General features: G+C 36.4%; 1 protein-coding gene across 14 annotated transcripts in view; it reads right to left on the minus strand.

Annotated features, from left to right (window-relative positions):
- Positions 1-16,032, minus strand: part of Rufy3 (RUN and FYVE domain containing 3) — a 78,785-nt gene that overhangs the window by 34,655 nt on the left and 28,098 nt on the right. For 11 of the 14 annotated variants that reach the window (XR_012435788.1, XM_074042050.1, XM_074042048.1 and 8 more), the window contains exons 2-4: positions 3,162-3,335; positions 1,837-1,954; positions 964-1,065 (exon numbers count right to left, since the gene is read on the minus strand). Coding sequence is in view for 13 of the 14 variants with exons in the window: in XM_074042050.1 (XP_073898151.1) it covers positions 964-1,065; positions 1,837-1,954; positions 3,162-3,335 (394 nt within the window). In the remaining variant the exon portion in view is untranslated. Of the gene's footprint in view, positions 1-963; positions 1,066-1,836; positions 1,955-3,161; positions 3,336-14,102; positions 14,157-16,032 lie in introns of all 14 variants that reach the window. The other 3 variants (XM_074042047.1, XM_074042057.1, XM_074042055.1) reach the window with 1 other exon arrangement.

Here is a 16,032-nt window from a genome sequence, read left to right on the forward strand (position 1 = left end):
CCAACAGTAGCCTCTTTCCTAACTATCATGAGAGAGTAATTTTGCATATGATCTTTTTATAAATGGAATAATGCACAATGAACATTTTGTGTCTCATTTCTTTGCCCAAAATTACATTCATGATATTAATCCACATTGACATATAGTATGTCATTATATGAATATACTACAATTTACTACCCACTGTACTGTAAGTGGACACACTGGGGACTGTTACAAACATTTGGGGCTATTACAATCATTGTGATAGCTATGAACAGTCTTCCTCTCTTTGCTGTTAGATATGATAACCAGAATCACTGCATCAGAAGATTATGTTTTTAATTAGATTCATGAGATAATGACAAATAGTTTCCTCAATTTCTGTACCAATTAACTCTCCCATCAGCAGAACATTAAATTTATGTCATATCCTCACCAACGCTTGGTATTATCTATCTTTCCATTTTAGCCATTTTTGGCTAGGTTTTGTGATTCACACCTGTAATACCTGCTACTTGGGAGATGAAAGGTGGGAGGATTGTGGTCCAGGCTAGCCTGAACAAAAACAGAAAGCAAGGTGTTTTTTTTTTTTTTTTCTTTTTCTTTGTGACGGCCAGACCAGGATGGCTTTGGACTTGTGATCCATCTGAAATTTTTTGTGGTATATTTGAATTTAATACTACATGTCAGTTTCTTGTCTTATTGAGCCTGGGCACATGCTAAGGTATCAAAAGCCTTTCCTATTTTCCAGAGGTGTTACATTTTGGCCAACTCTACAAAGGACCATATATACCACAGTATATATGAGTAGTATATATATATATGAGTATAAAACAAAGGAGTATGAGTGTGTGAGGTGCCATAGAAAGCACTGAAATTGTTACAAGTCATCTGCTTCTGATTTATAGAAATGGCAAACTTACATGGTTTAATTTGTATCACACAGAATATACCAAGGAAGAAGAACGTTCAAGTTTATACCTGAGAAGCTCCTTCTTATTGATCAAAGCTTTCATATATTCTGATAGTTTCTTTTGCATTAATGCCAATCGAAGCCAGGCTCTTCCTCTGCCTACTGGTGTCCTATAAAAGCACAAAAACCAAATGACTAAAGACATAAGTAACAGGCAGGGACCAAAATAGAACAGATCACTTGCTCTTGCCAGTGGTCTTCCAATGTATAAGTATAATGAAGTGCTCCTCACAACCTCTCCTACCACATCCCTGTGCAAGAAACTCTGTGTAGAACAGTGAGACTCAGGTATGTTTGGGACAAATGTTCTTTCAAATAATTAATTACTAAATGTGATGATAATTGGAAGAGAAGACCTCTGTGAAGCCCAACTGGAAATGTTACATCAGGTTAGTAAGTACCCAAAGAGTAATGTGGACACTGGCAATTTAAGCCTCTTTCTGATTAAAATCAAACCAATCTCAATTGGAAGGTGATCCCTACATTTTTCAAGTAAAGGCAGGTTGTAGATGCTGCCTCCTGAAGCTCATTTAACAAACTGTTTTAATCTTGGCTCTCAAACCCCATAAAGTACATTTTTTTCCAAGTTAAGCCAGACTACCTCCCTAGATCAGATTTCTTCAGACTTACTGATTTTCATAAATGTTTTAAATAAAAAGGAAATGTTTGGTACTTTAACATGAAGACAACCTTTCTTAATAATTATCTTTCAGCTCACATTTCTTAAACTTATACAGGACAGTTCTCTCCTAACAGAGTCTACTGACAACAACATCACACATTTGGATTGTTATAAAATGATATGGACAGTATTATCTTCAGTACCATTCTTTAAGGAAATAAGAATTTTGTTGAGAAACAAACTTCTACTTGGGACTTACTTAAGTCCTGGAAGATCTTTAACACTTGCTGTTATCTCTGCAGCTTCTGGAACAAGTTTTTCTACCAGTTCTAGAGGCCCCCAGAAGGATTTATTTTGTCCAAGAAAGGTTTTCTTTGCTAAGGCAACAAAAACAAAGTAGTATCTTAATATTCTTTAAAACATACTCTTTTATTACCCCCTCCCTTTCTCTTGCCTTCTATCTACTCAATGTCTTTATTAGTGATCCAATCCTAAATTATTAGACAGTTTTAAAATTATTCTTACTAGCTGGATGTCAGTGGCTCACACCTGTAATCCTAGCTACTTGGGAGGCTGAGATTGGGAGGATCTCAGTTTGAGGCCAGCCCGGGCAAATAGTTCTCAAGACCCCATTTCCAAAATAACCATATGGAATGGCTCATGTGATACAGCAAGTGGAAAGTCCTGAGTTCAAACCCCAGTCCCACCAGAAAAAAAAAACCAATAAAATTATTCATACTTTCGGAATTGATAAAAATTTGAAAATAAAAAATTTATACATCCCAAGACTCAGTCTTTCCACTTTCAGGAAGAATTTGTGGCCTAGTCCTACAATATAACAAAACATTCTTTAACAATTTGGTACTTAAAACCGATCATGTGGTATTAGTAAAGAAAACAGTCCATTGGAAAAGACTGTTGCCCAAACTGAATATTGGAAAGGGAGGAAGAAAGGAAGGAAAAGTGAATAAGACCATGTCCTACCTCAAAAAGGAAGAGTCAGGAAACCTGAGATCTACTACCTGTTCTGCCCAAACTTACTGTGTCACTTTGGCCAAACATGTCCCGTTCTAGGCAGGGTTATTTCCATCAACTGCATGAATGGAACTGCCAAACTGAATTTAATTACTTATATTGACCCGTCCAATTCTGACATTTAATGATTTTTCAGCTCTGTAACTCAAGTCAACCATACCCCTGCTCCCACCTAGGATTAATGTTACTAATTCAAGTTTCTTATTTTTCCTTTGTTTTGATGGTACCAGAGTTTGAACTCAGGGCTTCATGCTTGCTAGACATACATTCTACCACTTGAACGCCGATCTCAGGCCTTTTTGGCTTTATTTTCTTGTGTTTTTGCTCAGGGCCTCAGACTGATTCTCCTACCTGTGCCTCTCAGCACAGCTGGGACCACAGGTCCACACCACCTCACTTATCCTTATTAATTGTGATGGTGTTTTACTAACATTTTGCCCAGCTTAAGCTTCTTTCATATTCTTTGACTCCACAAATAATTATTTTCTTGACTGTGTATTGCTAGGATATAGCTATGTGCACAGTTGTGTTTTTGAGGCCATAGCTTACCTTTTAAGCCATGTTTCAGACAGTGTTCCATCACCACAAAGAATTGCTGGAGGGGTGCATAGTCAGAATCTAGAGTCCTTCCTAGGTTCAGAGCTGATTCAATCAAGCCCTTGATACTCAGCTTTGCCATGTTCATCAGGTTCATTCGTTCATTGGCCATGAGATAATTAGGGTCTGCAGGAAAGGGGGAGAGGTTGAAGCCTGGTTACTGGAGAAACAGTACATTGTCAAATGGAGTATAATTTCTCCATGTTGATATTAGCAATGATGATATAAAAGCAATGGTAGGTGAGATTACTGGTGACTTGTCATGAACCACGTAAGTGGTACCATACTATTACTATTAGTTGTATTCTTCTTAGACATGTGGTTGCTGTGAAAAAAGATGTCAGTTTTCCATTCCTTGATAAAGCAGTAAAAATTACTTTATCAACTCTTAAGCCTTAGATACAGTCTTATATTCTCACTACCACTCTAGCCACTACCCTATCTGGGCAACCATCATAGTTTACCAATGTACCACTTTCACACTAGTCTCTGCTTCCATTCTTGCTTGCCCACTTGTTCGCCACAGTTTATGAAGTGCTCCAAAAATAAGACCAATGTAGAAAAAAAAAAGAACAAAGTATTCAAATAAACAGTTCAAGCACACAATTTCCAAGTACACTATCAATATTTGTATTATTCATTATTATTGACCTAAGCATTAGCATTATTTGTATAGTAGTACTAGATCTAATTCACCCTTATTTTTTTTGTTGTTTTGCTTTTTAATTTTTTGAGTCAGGGTCTCATTATGTAGCCCAGGCTGGCCTCAAACTTACAATCCTCTTGCCTCAGTCTCCTAACTGCTGGCATTACAGGTATGTACCACCATGGCCAGAGCTAAACTCCCAAGTTTTTAAGACTCAACATAGAGTGGCTCTCACAACCAGAAAGATAAACTATTTGAGGAAAAGGATGGAACACTACATTTTATCTGACAGAATTCAGAAGAGATTAGACATTGCAGGTTGTTTCTTACTATTATGATCTTAATTGCTCAACAGGGTACAAGACAATCACCAGAGAATGATTTCACATGGAAGGAAAATGAGACTTGGAAGAGCCTCAACTGCTTTGCCCCAACTCACTGTGTGACTTTGGGCAAGTCACATCCTGTTATATGCCTGTCAAATAACTGCAGGTAGTCCATGGCACAGCCAATCGTCAATGATAGCCAGAGTCCAGATCCCATTTGCCCAACTCCAACTCCTGTGTCAACTACTACGATCTACTTATAAGTGAATGATAACTCCAAATAACGTGTATCCTTCTCTCCTCTTTACCATTCTTCTACATGATTATCTTATTTGCTTATATATTTTGGTTTTTGAGAGAGGGTCTTGCTACATAGCCCAGACTGGTCCTGAACTCTCAGTCCTCTTGCTCCAGCTTCCCAAGTATGCCATCACACACTTATTTACTTATTATCTTATCTCTGTTATTGAAGTTTTCTCCCTTCTTCAGGGACATAAGAGTTAAGTGTTCCAAGGTTAAACAGTTCAATAGTGGCATATGTGGACTTGAATTTGACACGAAAGCTAATGTTCTTTCCATTATGCCATGTGTATCCTCCCAAACATCAAAAATATCAAATTAATAAAACTATCTTCCATAATACAAATAAACCACTTAACACAAAATGAGACTATTGGCAGTGCACTTGTTCAAAGTATACTGTACACATGTGTGGAATTATCACAATCAAATCCCCTTGAATTATTAACATATGTCAATTCAAAAATAAAATAAAATTTAAAAACAGGATGAATCAAAAGCCAAGAAAAAAGATGCCATTTTATGAAATTTATCCCAAGTAATTTTTTTTACATAATGTTTTCATTTATGTCTGCTTTCACTGTTACATGAGCAGAGTCAAATGGCCAAATTCTAAACTAATCTTTTCCATTAAGTTTAGAGACTTGTTCACCTTGTACTAGTATCAACGTAAAATGGATCAAGGACCTAAATATCAGACCCGAAACTCTGAAGTTACTACCAGAAGGAGCAGGAAACACTCTGGAACTAATAGGTATAGGAAAAGACTTCTTCAGTAGAACCCCAGCAGCCTAGCAACTAAGAGAAAGGATGGACAAATGGGACTTCATAAAATAAAAAAAGCTTCTGCACAACAAAAGAAATGGTCTCTAAACTGAAGAAAATATTTGCCAGCTATACATCAGACAAAGGACTGATAACCAGAATATACAGGGAACTTAAGAAACTAAACTCTCTCAAAATCAATGAACCAATTAAGAAATGGGCAACTGAACTAAATAGAACTTTCTCAAAAGAAGAAATCCAAATGGCTAAAAAACACATGAAAAAATGCTCACCATCTCTAGTCATAAAGGAAATGCAAATCAAAACCACACTAAGATTCCACCTCACCCCCATTAGAATATCCACCATCAAAAACACCAACAACAGGTGTTGGTTAGGATGCGGGGAAAAAGGAACCCTAATCCACTGCTGGTGGGAATGCAAGCTGGTACAACCACTCTGGAAAAAAATTTGGAGGCTTCTTAAAAATCTAAACATAGACTACCATGTGATCCAGCAATCGCACTCCTGAGGATATACCCAAAGGAATGCAACAAAGGTTACTACAGAGGCACCTGCACACTCATGTTTATTGCAGTGCTATTCACAATAGCCAAGTTATGGAAACAACCAAGATGCCCCACTACTGATGAATGGATCAAGAAAATGCGGTACTTGTACACAATGGAATTTTACTCAGCCATGAAGAAGAATGACATCTTATCATTTGCAGGTAAATGGATGGAACTGGAGAACATCATTCCAAGCAAGGTTAGCCAGGCTCAGAAGACCAAAAATCGTATGTTCTTCCTCATATGTGGACTTTAGATTACAGCAAATGCAGCAATGTGGTTGGACTTGGATCACATGACAAGGGGAGAGCACATATTGGAGATACAGGAATAGGTAGAAAATCCGAAACATTAAAGCGTTTGATGTCCCTACTCCAGAGGAACTAATACAGAAACCTTAAAGTGACAGAAAGTAACATAAGGGGATCAGGAACCAGTGTAAAGATCAGTTAGAGATGAATCAACATGGTTTGTAACACATGTGTACACAAAAGCAATGCTAGGAATATTTCTGTACAGCTATCCTTAACTAGCAAAAATGCTTTGTCTTCCTTATGCTTTTGTCTTTTCTTCAACAAAATTAGAGATAAGGGCAGAACAGGTTCTGCCTGGAAGCTGCGGTGGGGGGGAGGGGGTAGGGAAGAGGGGTAGGGGGAAGAAATGACCCAAACAATGTATGCACATGTGAATAAATTAATAATTAAAAAACAAAAGTTTAGAGACTTGTAGTTCTAACCACACAATGTTGGTTTGTTGCAGTGTCCTCCTAGGTAATATTTTAATAATTAACTAATTAATTTTTTGAGATAGTGTCTCACTCTATATATTAGGCTGGCCTCAAACTTGCAATTCTCCTGCTTCAGCCTCCTGAGTAGTTGGGATTACAAACATATGCCACTGCACGTCGATTAGGTAATATTTTTAAGAGAAAAACTTTACATGAAATTCAAATTTGGTCTGTACCAATTCTGCATATCAACAAATGTTTTAAGGCCATGTTTCAAATACATCTGTCTTTGTTCATGGCAGATCAAGTTGTCAAGCATAAATAAGTGGCTCGAGGTGGCTCAGTGCTTAAGTATCTGCTTAACATACACAAGGCCCTGACTTTGATCTTCAGCGTATATGTACATACACACACACACACACAGATAGAATAAACTCACAAGGAGACTGTGAAACACACAAAAATTACACTATGAAAGAGAGCCATGCAGCACAACTATCAAATGTTAATTTCTTCTCATTATCAGCACTTATGTGAATTTCAGTTTCTGACCTCCTATAACTACTGAGGTCTATGAATGAGTATGGATGTTTGTGGACACTGGACTTCCCACTTAACCCCTTCCAACAGATGGTAGGCTGGAGCAGGATAACAGCCTGCCCATGAAGTAACACTTGCAGTGCTTCAAGTCTGTAGACCATTAATTCAGGAACTCATAAAAAAATTAAGCAATGTTGTTAGTCACAGTTTACAACCTGATTCCAACCTACTGAGAAGAAGCCCGAAGGGTAAAGCTAGATTTGAAGTAAAAATATGCTTTGAGAGAAGAGATTTTCTCAGAACTTTTGCTAACCCATCTATGCTGTTTCACTTTGTTCTTCTGTAATCAGTGCCAAAAATGTTCAAACCATCTGGTTGGGACCAGGTTGCATGGGCTACAGAAAGAAGCCTACTGGAACTAAGTTACTGGCAGCTTAGACTTCATTAGTGTGCTAGAACCTATTTAAACTAACTTGTACCAAATCCAAACAACCAACACATTTTTTTTTTTTTGGTGGTACTGGAGTTGAACTCAGGGTCTTGTGCTTCAACCATGCTCAACCCATTCTTCAGAAATTACTACTTTCAACTTTTGACATTTTGAGCTGGATAATACTTATTTATGAGGGGCTGCTTTGTGAATTAAGTTTTGCAGCATCCTAGGCTTTTACCCACAAGATGTCAATAGCATCTTCCAGTTATGACAACCCAAACTATCTCCAGACAGCCAAATAGCCCCAGGAAGATTTAAAAAAAAAAAAAAAATCAATCCTCCTTCCCCAGTCAGAATGACTAAACAAACACAAGTCAAACAAAAATCAGGTAATTTGACTATTAGACATAGGTGCTTAAAAATACAGAGTATATTTCTTAATTAACATGAAACTTAAAATGAGTACTACTTAATGCTTATTATTAACATTTTTGTGCTCAACAGTATATGAGAGTGTGATCACTGATAATTTTATTTTTATTTACTTATTTTTACATAGTAATATGTTTATCCTTTATTCAGATATTCTTTTCTGTTCTGTAATTACCTGTTTTTTTCTTTTATTCATATGTGCATACAATGTTTGGGTGATTTCTGCCCCCTTCCCGCCCATCCCCTCCCTTCCCCCTTAACCCTGCCCTCTCCCCCCCACCCCCCTCGCAAAATAGGTAGAAACTATTTTGCCCTTATCTCTGATAATAATTAATTTTAATCACATTTCCAGGTTAGTTCCAAATTAAACTACTTAAAATGAATTATTTTTCTACTTTGTAATGTTGGCTACTAGTAATGAGTATTAAATTATTAATTTGATTTGTCATAGAATAATATAACTTTCTATTCAATTTGTTACTTATCTTAAATTGTATTTGAGTATAAAATGACATTACAGAACTGATCTATGTTGTAAAAAGGGCTGCAGTGTGATGAGAGCACAGTAGGACTTCTGAGAAGGTAAAGTTCTGTGTGAATATGGGTGTTGATTATGTGAATATGTAATATATGAACATTTATAAGCCAAACACTATGTGATCTTTTTTTTTGAATATTATTCACTTTTAAATACAAAAAGAAAAAAAAATCATTATGTTGTATAGGCCAGAAAGTGATTTTAGAAATTGCAAAGTTTTCATTATTGGAGAACAGCTCAGTGGTGAAATGCTTGCAATGCAGAAGTAATAAACCCAGGTCTTACCATCAAAGTGCTTATTATTTATCAAACTTGGTTAATAAAGAATTCTGGAACAGAACAAGGCCATGCACAGTGAACACTTGAATTTTCAAGAGAAACTTTATCATCTTTACAAAGATCAAATTTATTCCAGGACAAATAATTTAGAATTTTTTTATTAGCATATGTTAACTGTACAAAATAATGGATTTCATTATGACAAAATGTTTTTTATATTAAGTGAACTATGCCCATTGCATGGAATCAAATGTAAAATTTCTGTTTTTATGAGACAATTTAGGGTTTCAGGCAGGCTTTAACAATTGGGTGTACTCCTGTGGGAAAGTTTGAGATGCACTGCAAATACATTGCAATAAGAACTCCTATACAAGGATATTATGACAATATACATAGAAGGAAAGTATTGATGTGGCTCCCTATTTTTCCTTTGGAGAAAAGGGGCAGGTGTATGTCTGTAAGTCTTCAGAAGATCATATTTTTAAGTTCAATCTTAAAGGACAAAAATCTATTAGTCAGGTAAAGAAAGGGTTGGAGCAGAGAAGTGAAGTGAGGAAGAGAGATGGAATAATTAGGTAAAGGCACAAAGTATGAAAAAACATGGGATCTCTCAGAAAGAATGCCACGGGTCTTGAGAACTATTTGCCTGGCCTTCAACTGTGAACCTTTCAATCTCAGCCTCTGAAGTAGCTAGGATTACAGGTGTGATCTACAAGGCCTAGCTCTCCATCCACAACTCTTCATCTGCTTGATATTAGTTATCTATTTGTGCAAATTAGCCTATTACCTGACTCCAAGCAAAGACTTTCACTGCCTTCAAACCTCAATTTCCTCATCAGTGAGAGAGAGGGTTGCAATGGTTCTTAAGGAAGGGGCATATGAATATCCCTGGAATATAGAGAAATGGCATGCTCAGTTCGGAAAACCCCACAAATGACTCTGATGCCAGATAAAACAGATCCTTGATACTCTATGTGTGGTCCTGGAATATGGCATTAGATCACTGCAAAGAATGGTAGAAACAGGAAAACATAGGTCTAAACAGTACTAGTGAATCACCAGAAGGTGAGACCCCGAGCACTGTATGTGCATTAAAGTTTGAGAAGCACTGACCTAGATGATTATCCTGGCTCTATCATATATAATTTCATGGTTAACAGTTGGCTCCCATCAAGAAAAGACAATAAACACACATATCAGTACAAAGCCCCAAAAGGAGGAAATAAAGATCAGGGAGAAAATAAAAAAACTCTGTTGAGAAAAATCAATGTAACCTAAAGCTGGTTCTTTTACAAGATCAACAATACTGAAACAGGATGTGGTAGCTCATGCCTATAGTCCTAGCACTTGGGAGGCTGAGGTAGGAGACCAGCCTGGCTACATAGAGAGACCCTGTTTCAACAAACAACAACAACAAACAGAGAAAAAGACATAGACAAACATTTAGCCAGGGTGACCAATAGAAGATTAAAAATCAAAGAATGAAAGATGAGACATTTAGTGTTGACTTTACAGAATGCCCTTCCCCTAAATTATAATGGTATATTTTGGGCAAATGTATGCCAACATATGATATAATAGATGAAATGTATAGCTTCTTACAGAGATACAAACTACCAAAATTGACTCAAGAAGAAATAGAAAATCTGAATAGACATATAACAATAAAGATACTGAGTTAGGAATAAAAACAAATCTCACATGAAAAAGAACAGGATCAAATGACCTAAGTGTTGAAATGTATCAATCATTTCAAGAATCAACACTGATCCTTTACCACTATTCCAAAAAACAGAAGAGATGGGAACTTCCAAACTCATTCTGTGAGGCCAGTTATTTTCTTGAGACCAAAAATTAAACAAAGACATAAACTATTGTACTTCTTATGACTACAAAAATTCTCAACAAAATACTCGCAAACAAAGTAACAACACATAAAAAAGCTATGTAACATGATTAAGTGGGATTTGTGCCAGAATGCAAGGTTGATCTAACATACAAAAATCAATCACAGTAATACACCAAGTTAACTGAATAAAGAACAAGAACTACATGATCATTTCAATAGAAGCAGACAAAGCATCTGACATATCCAATACCTTGCAATCTTATAGTCAAAACTCTGGCAAGAGAAGGGAACTTCCTCAATCTGATAAAAGGCATCTATGAAACTTATATCTAAAATAATACTTAGGTAAAAGGCTAAAGTCTTTCCCAAAGATCAAAGAGCACCTGCCTAAGAAGTTCAAACCCTAGCACTACCAAAAAACAAACAAACAAACAAAAACCCAAAGAGTATCAGCTGATAAGGATGTTAACTCCTGCCACTCCTAATCAAAACTGCTTACGAGGGTCTAGAAGGAACCACTAGTTAAGAAAACAAAGGGCCTCTAGATTGGAAAGGAAAAACTAAAACTATTATTTGCAGATGGCATCTTATTATATATTAAAAATCCCAAAGAATCCATAAAAACACAAAAAGTATTAGTTCAGAAAAACAAAGATCACATATTTTTCTTTGATATAGATCCAAATACAAATATAAGCATTATCATTCACATATATATATATACATGTTTTTTAATAGTGGGGCTGTTAGGAGAGACTAGGGGAGGAGGGAAAGAAGAAAAGAATGATAGAGTGAATAATATTGAAATACACCGCATCTGTATAGATACAACAAAACACACTGAAAACTGGTGAACAATATAGGATGGGGAAAAAGGATAAGGAAGGGTAATAGAGGAAGTCAGATTGATTAAAGTACCATATATTTACAGTAAAACCACCGAACCATGAATAGATACTTAAAACAGTAAAGGACAGGAATGTAAAACAGGTCATGTTAAGGTGAAGGGTGTTAGCAAGAAGGGGAGGGTAAATGAAGAGGATAAAGAGGGTGAATACGGTTGATGCATTTTCTACATACGTATGAATGTGGAACATTGAAATCTGTCAAAGTCATTTTAAGAAGGGGGGAGGGGAAGAGGGAGAACAATGGAGGGGATGAACCAAACTGGGGTACATCATGTGCATACATGGAAATGTGACAACAAAACTTCCTGTACAACTATTATAAACTAATAAGAATATTTTTTAAAAAACCCAAAAAGTATCAGCTGGTAAATGAAATTTGGCAAGGCTACAGGGTATAAGATCAATACTCAAAACTTAATTGTACAGCAGACCCTTCTGTGAGATTATGCCTTCTGTGGGAGGTCAACTGTGGTCTGAAAATATTAAATGGAAAATACCAGCAGTAAACATTCTTAAGTTTTAAACTGCAGGCTCTTTTGAGTAGTGTGATAAAATCTTGTGCTATGTCTCATTTCTTGCCTGGAATGTCCAGCAATAGCCATGCCACATATGCTACTTAAAAATTCAACTCAAAATGGACCAACGTTTAAGAGCTAAAACTACAAAACTCTCAGAAAGAATACAGGTCCAAATCTTTGTGATCTTAGGATGAGCACTGGTTTCTTAGGTATGACACCAAAAACACAAAATAGTAAAAGAAAAAATGGACAAATTGGACCTCAATAAAATTAAAAAAGATTTGTGCTTCAAAGGACACCATCAAGAAAGTGAAGATAAGTCATGGAAAGGCAGAAGATATTTATAAAACAGGTCTACTATTTAGAATATATAAAGAACCCTCAGTTTAACAAAAGACAATCTAGTAAAAAAGGCAAAGGATTTGAATAGGCATTTCTTCAGTGAAGATACAGAAATGTCCAATAAATGCATGAGAAGATGCTCTTTGGGGAAATACAAGTCAAAACCAAAATAAGATGCCACTTCACCCTCATTATGATGGCTAGAATATAAAAATAAGTCTTTTTTTTTTTTTTTTTAAGAAAAGAGGAAGCTTAGCACTCTTGTGCATTGTCGGTAGGAATGAAAAAAAGTGCTGGAATTACATGTATTCTCTCTCTCTCTCTCTCTCTCTCATCTATCTAGCTAAGACAGGGTCCAGGCTGGCCTTGAACTCTCAATCACACTGCCTCAGCCTCCTCCATGTTGGGGTTATAGGTGAGAGTCACCATGCCTGGCCTATTGAATTTTATCTAGCATTTTCCCTCAGGAATGATAGCCTTAATCTTGATGGTACCTGGGAGAAGATAATGAAAACAAAAATAACAGCCAACACAATAGTAAACAGGACTCACTAAATGAATCAATATCCTCTTTTTTCTTGTCCATGAATTGTCAATCAAGTAAACAATACTGATTTTTCCCACTTAATTACACGCAATCAGTCATATTAAAAGCAGAATCAAATATCGCATAAAAATAGTTTGGCAATGGGAAAATAAATGAAACTCAGGATCCTAATTCACTCATTCAATGGAAGGTATAGAAGAAAATGAGGTTGAACATCACTACAGAGAAAAAACTGCCTTGGTTTTGTTTGATGTGAGCAGATCTACTAAGGATGATCTAATAAGAATACCAAGAAGCTTAAGACAAGCTCTGCTTGCTTTTCAGTCTTATGAACACGTAAAAACTAGAGAACAAGCAATAAGCCTTAACCTTTGAGTTCTACAGCAGATAAACGAATGGAGAAATGAATGTGGGTCAATGCTGTCAAAGAGCGCTTTGTGGAGCTCTTACCTTTGGGCAGTGGCACTGGCAGAGGGAGGAAATGCTCTGAGATGTCATGTGAACAAAGCAGGAAAGGAGGACGGGTAACCCGGGGGAAGGACAGTGCAAAAGCCTGTTGGGGCAGAGTGGTGGATGTGTGGTAGGGGATCATGTGCCAAAGCTTGGAGGCACCTTTAGTTGCCTGGGCAAAGTGAGTGGATAGGAAATGAGACAATAAAATGGAGCAGAAACTCAGTTTTTCTATTTTTAGTACAAAATGTGTAAATCACTGTGAACTCCCTAAAGTTACATTGCCATGATTACACAGGAAACAACTGCTGGTTTGGGAAACATTCATACCTTGGTAGATGTGTTACTTTCCAAAATAATTCCATTAGGAAGGAATGCTATCAACTGATAAATCTGAAAGTGTTTAATGCTATGGCAAGCTACAGATCATAGCACTATTTCAGACCAAACACGTTAGATCCTGAGATTTGCTTTTCCTGTGAAATTCACAGATACATCAACAAATAAATGAAAAACAAAAATTTATTTAACAAATATCCTATAGAAACAGTGTAAATGTACATAACACTATTTTACTTGGAACCACAAGCACAGGGATTTCTCAGTTATTGCCAGGGGAAATAAAATCCAAATCTGACACTCCTTCTTATGGAAAACAATTAAAAGGTGGTTAGAAAATTAAAAAAAGAAACAAGCTGAAAGATGTTGGTGTGGCACGCACCTTCTGTATCATCACGCATTTGCTCCACCAAATCTGTCAAATCCTCCCAAGAGTCTTTGCAAACGGCAAAAAGAAAGGAAAAGAAAGATAAAATGTCATGCAAGCCAAGAAAGAAAAGCGCTGTTAAAAATAAGATTTCCAAAATGATAACTGAAAGGGAGGTTCCTAAGATTCTTTCTGTTTAACACAGAGATTACCAGTGAAAAGGGCTGAGAATACAACCAAGTAAGCAGAATTATCAACTATGATTACTAAACACAGTTTCAAAGCTAAGATTAGTTATTTCAAAGTTTCTAATAAAAAGAAACAAAGATTATATCTCATAAAAAAGTAACACAGATTTTTTTCTATGGAAAACCAAATTAGACTCTATGTGCTACATTAACATCATTCAGCATTTATTTTGATTACTTCAGTGAGGCTGAAAAGCATGTCCAGTACTTTTTAGATCCAAGACAAATCTCATGATGCAAGAGTGGCTTAAAAAAAATAACAATAACAAAAACTCTAAACACTATTACCCACTTCCAACCACTCACCGTTCTTCCCCAAAACAAAAATAAATCACTTAAAATTCAATAAAGCCAGGTATTTATTCAACATACAAAACTAGGATGATCTGAGGCAGCACCCACATTATTATTTCTGCAAGACATAAGTGACTATTCAAATTAAATGAGATAAAGTCTATAAAAATAGTCCAATTAAATTCAAGGCATCATTTATCATCAAATGAGTTCAGGCAATGCTTTTGGTTTCTAGAGCTTTTTTTCTTTTTTTAAATTGTGGACCTGCATATATAAAGGACTCTTACAAAGTGTTTCACACAGAAAAAGCATACTACAAATGTTAGCTATGATTTTATATTAAATTGGTGCTAAAATACATTATGTAGAGACATTTACATACGTTGTTTTTAGTTACAATCCTTTGACAATATGCTGAGGCAAGATAGATAGGACAAGATTGATAGGGAAATCAGAAAACGTGAAAATAAGTCAGAGTCAGGAACTAAGACGAAAAGAAATCAATAAAGGATTTACATATTTTATATATGAGTAAAATTTTACCCTGTTAACAGTGGTTATTCCATTGGGAGTTGTCCTTGTTAAAGTGACTTTTGCTTTCCTTCCCTTTTCTGAGCATTCTGAATTCTAAAGAGAAGCCATACCTAAATAATTAAGATATTGCTAAATAATCTTTCTTTTAGAGTAGCCAAAGCTAAATTAATTCTCTTGAGAAAGTATATGCATCCATCACAGTCCTTTCTTTTAGTGAGTTACAATCTTCTTAGAAGAGGAGTAGGACTCCAGAACAGAATAGAGGGTATGCCTGCTGAATTAATACTCTGACCATAAAAGAATGGTCAAGATCACAAAACAGCAGATGCACAACTAACTACACTCATTTTCTACACATTTGGGTAATAGTCAAGCCACCCTAAAACCTACTGTTCTCCATGTTTGGATGGTAAAACACCAAAACAGGAACTTAGAAAAATGAGTAAGGGTTACCAGGTGATTTGACCACTTATTTAGGAAAACTTTAAACCAGATCCCCCAGCTTGGTCTAGAAGGTATGGCTTCTATGTAATTACTTTTTTCTCTCAGGAGGGACCTGGGCAGCTGGGTGCTGGTGGTTCACCCCTATAATCCTGGCTACTTGGGAGACCTGAGATCAGGAGGACTGAGGTTCAAGGCCAGCCTGGGCAAGTAGTTTTGAAACCCCATCTCCCAAACAACCAGAGTAAAATGAACTGATGGCTTGGCTTAAGTGGTAGAGTGCCTACTTTAAAGGGCTGAGTTCAAATCCCAGTCTCACAAAAAGAGGGACCTGGGGCCCAGCTCTTCTCCCCAGAAAAGTGCTTAAATAGGTTCAAAAAGTGCCTCTCCTTTCTTTATGCATACACGATTAAGCAATCTTGCTTCTT

The sequence above is a fragment of the Castor canadensis genome, chromosome 9, assembly GCF_047511655.1.
Source record: "Castor canadensis chromosome 9, mCasCan1.hap1v2, whole genome shotgun sequence".
Lineage (NCBI taxonomy): Eukaryota > Metazoa > Chordata > Mammalia > Rodentia > Castoridae > Castor > Castor canadensis.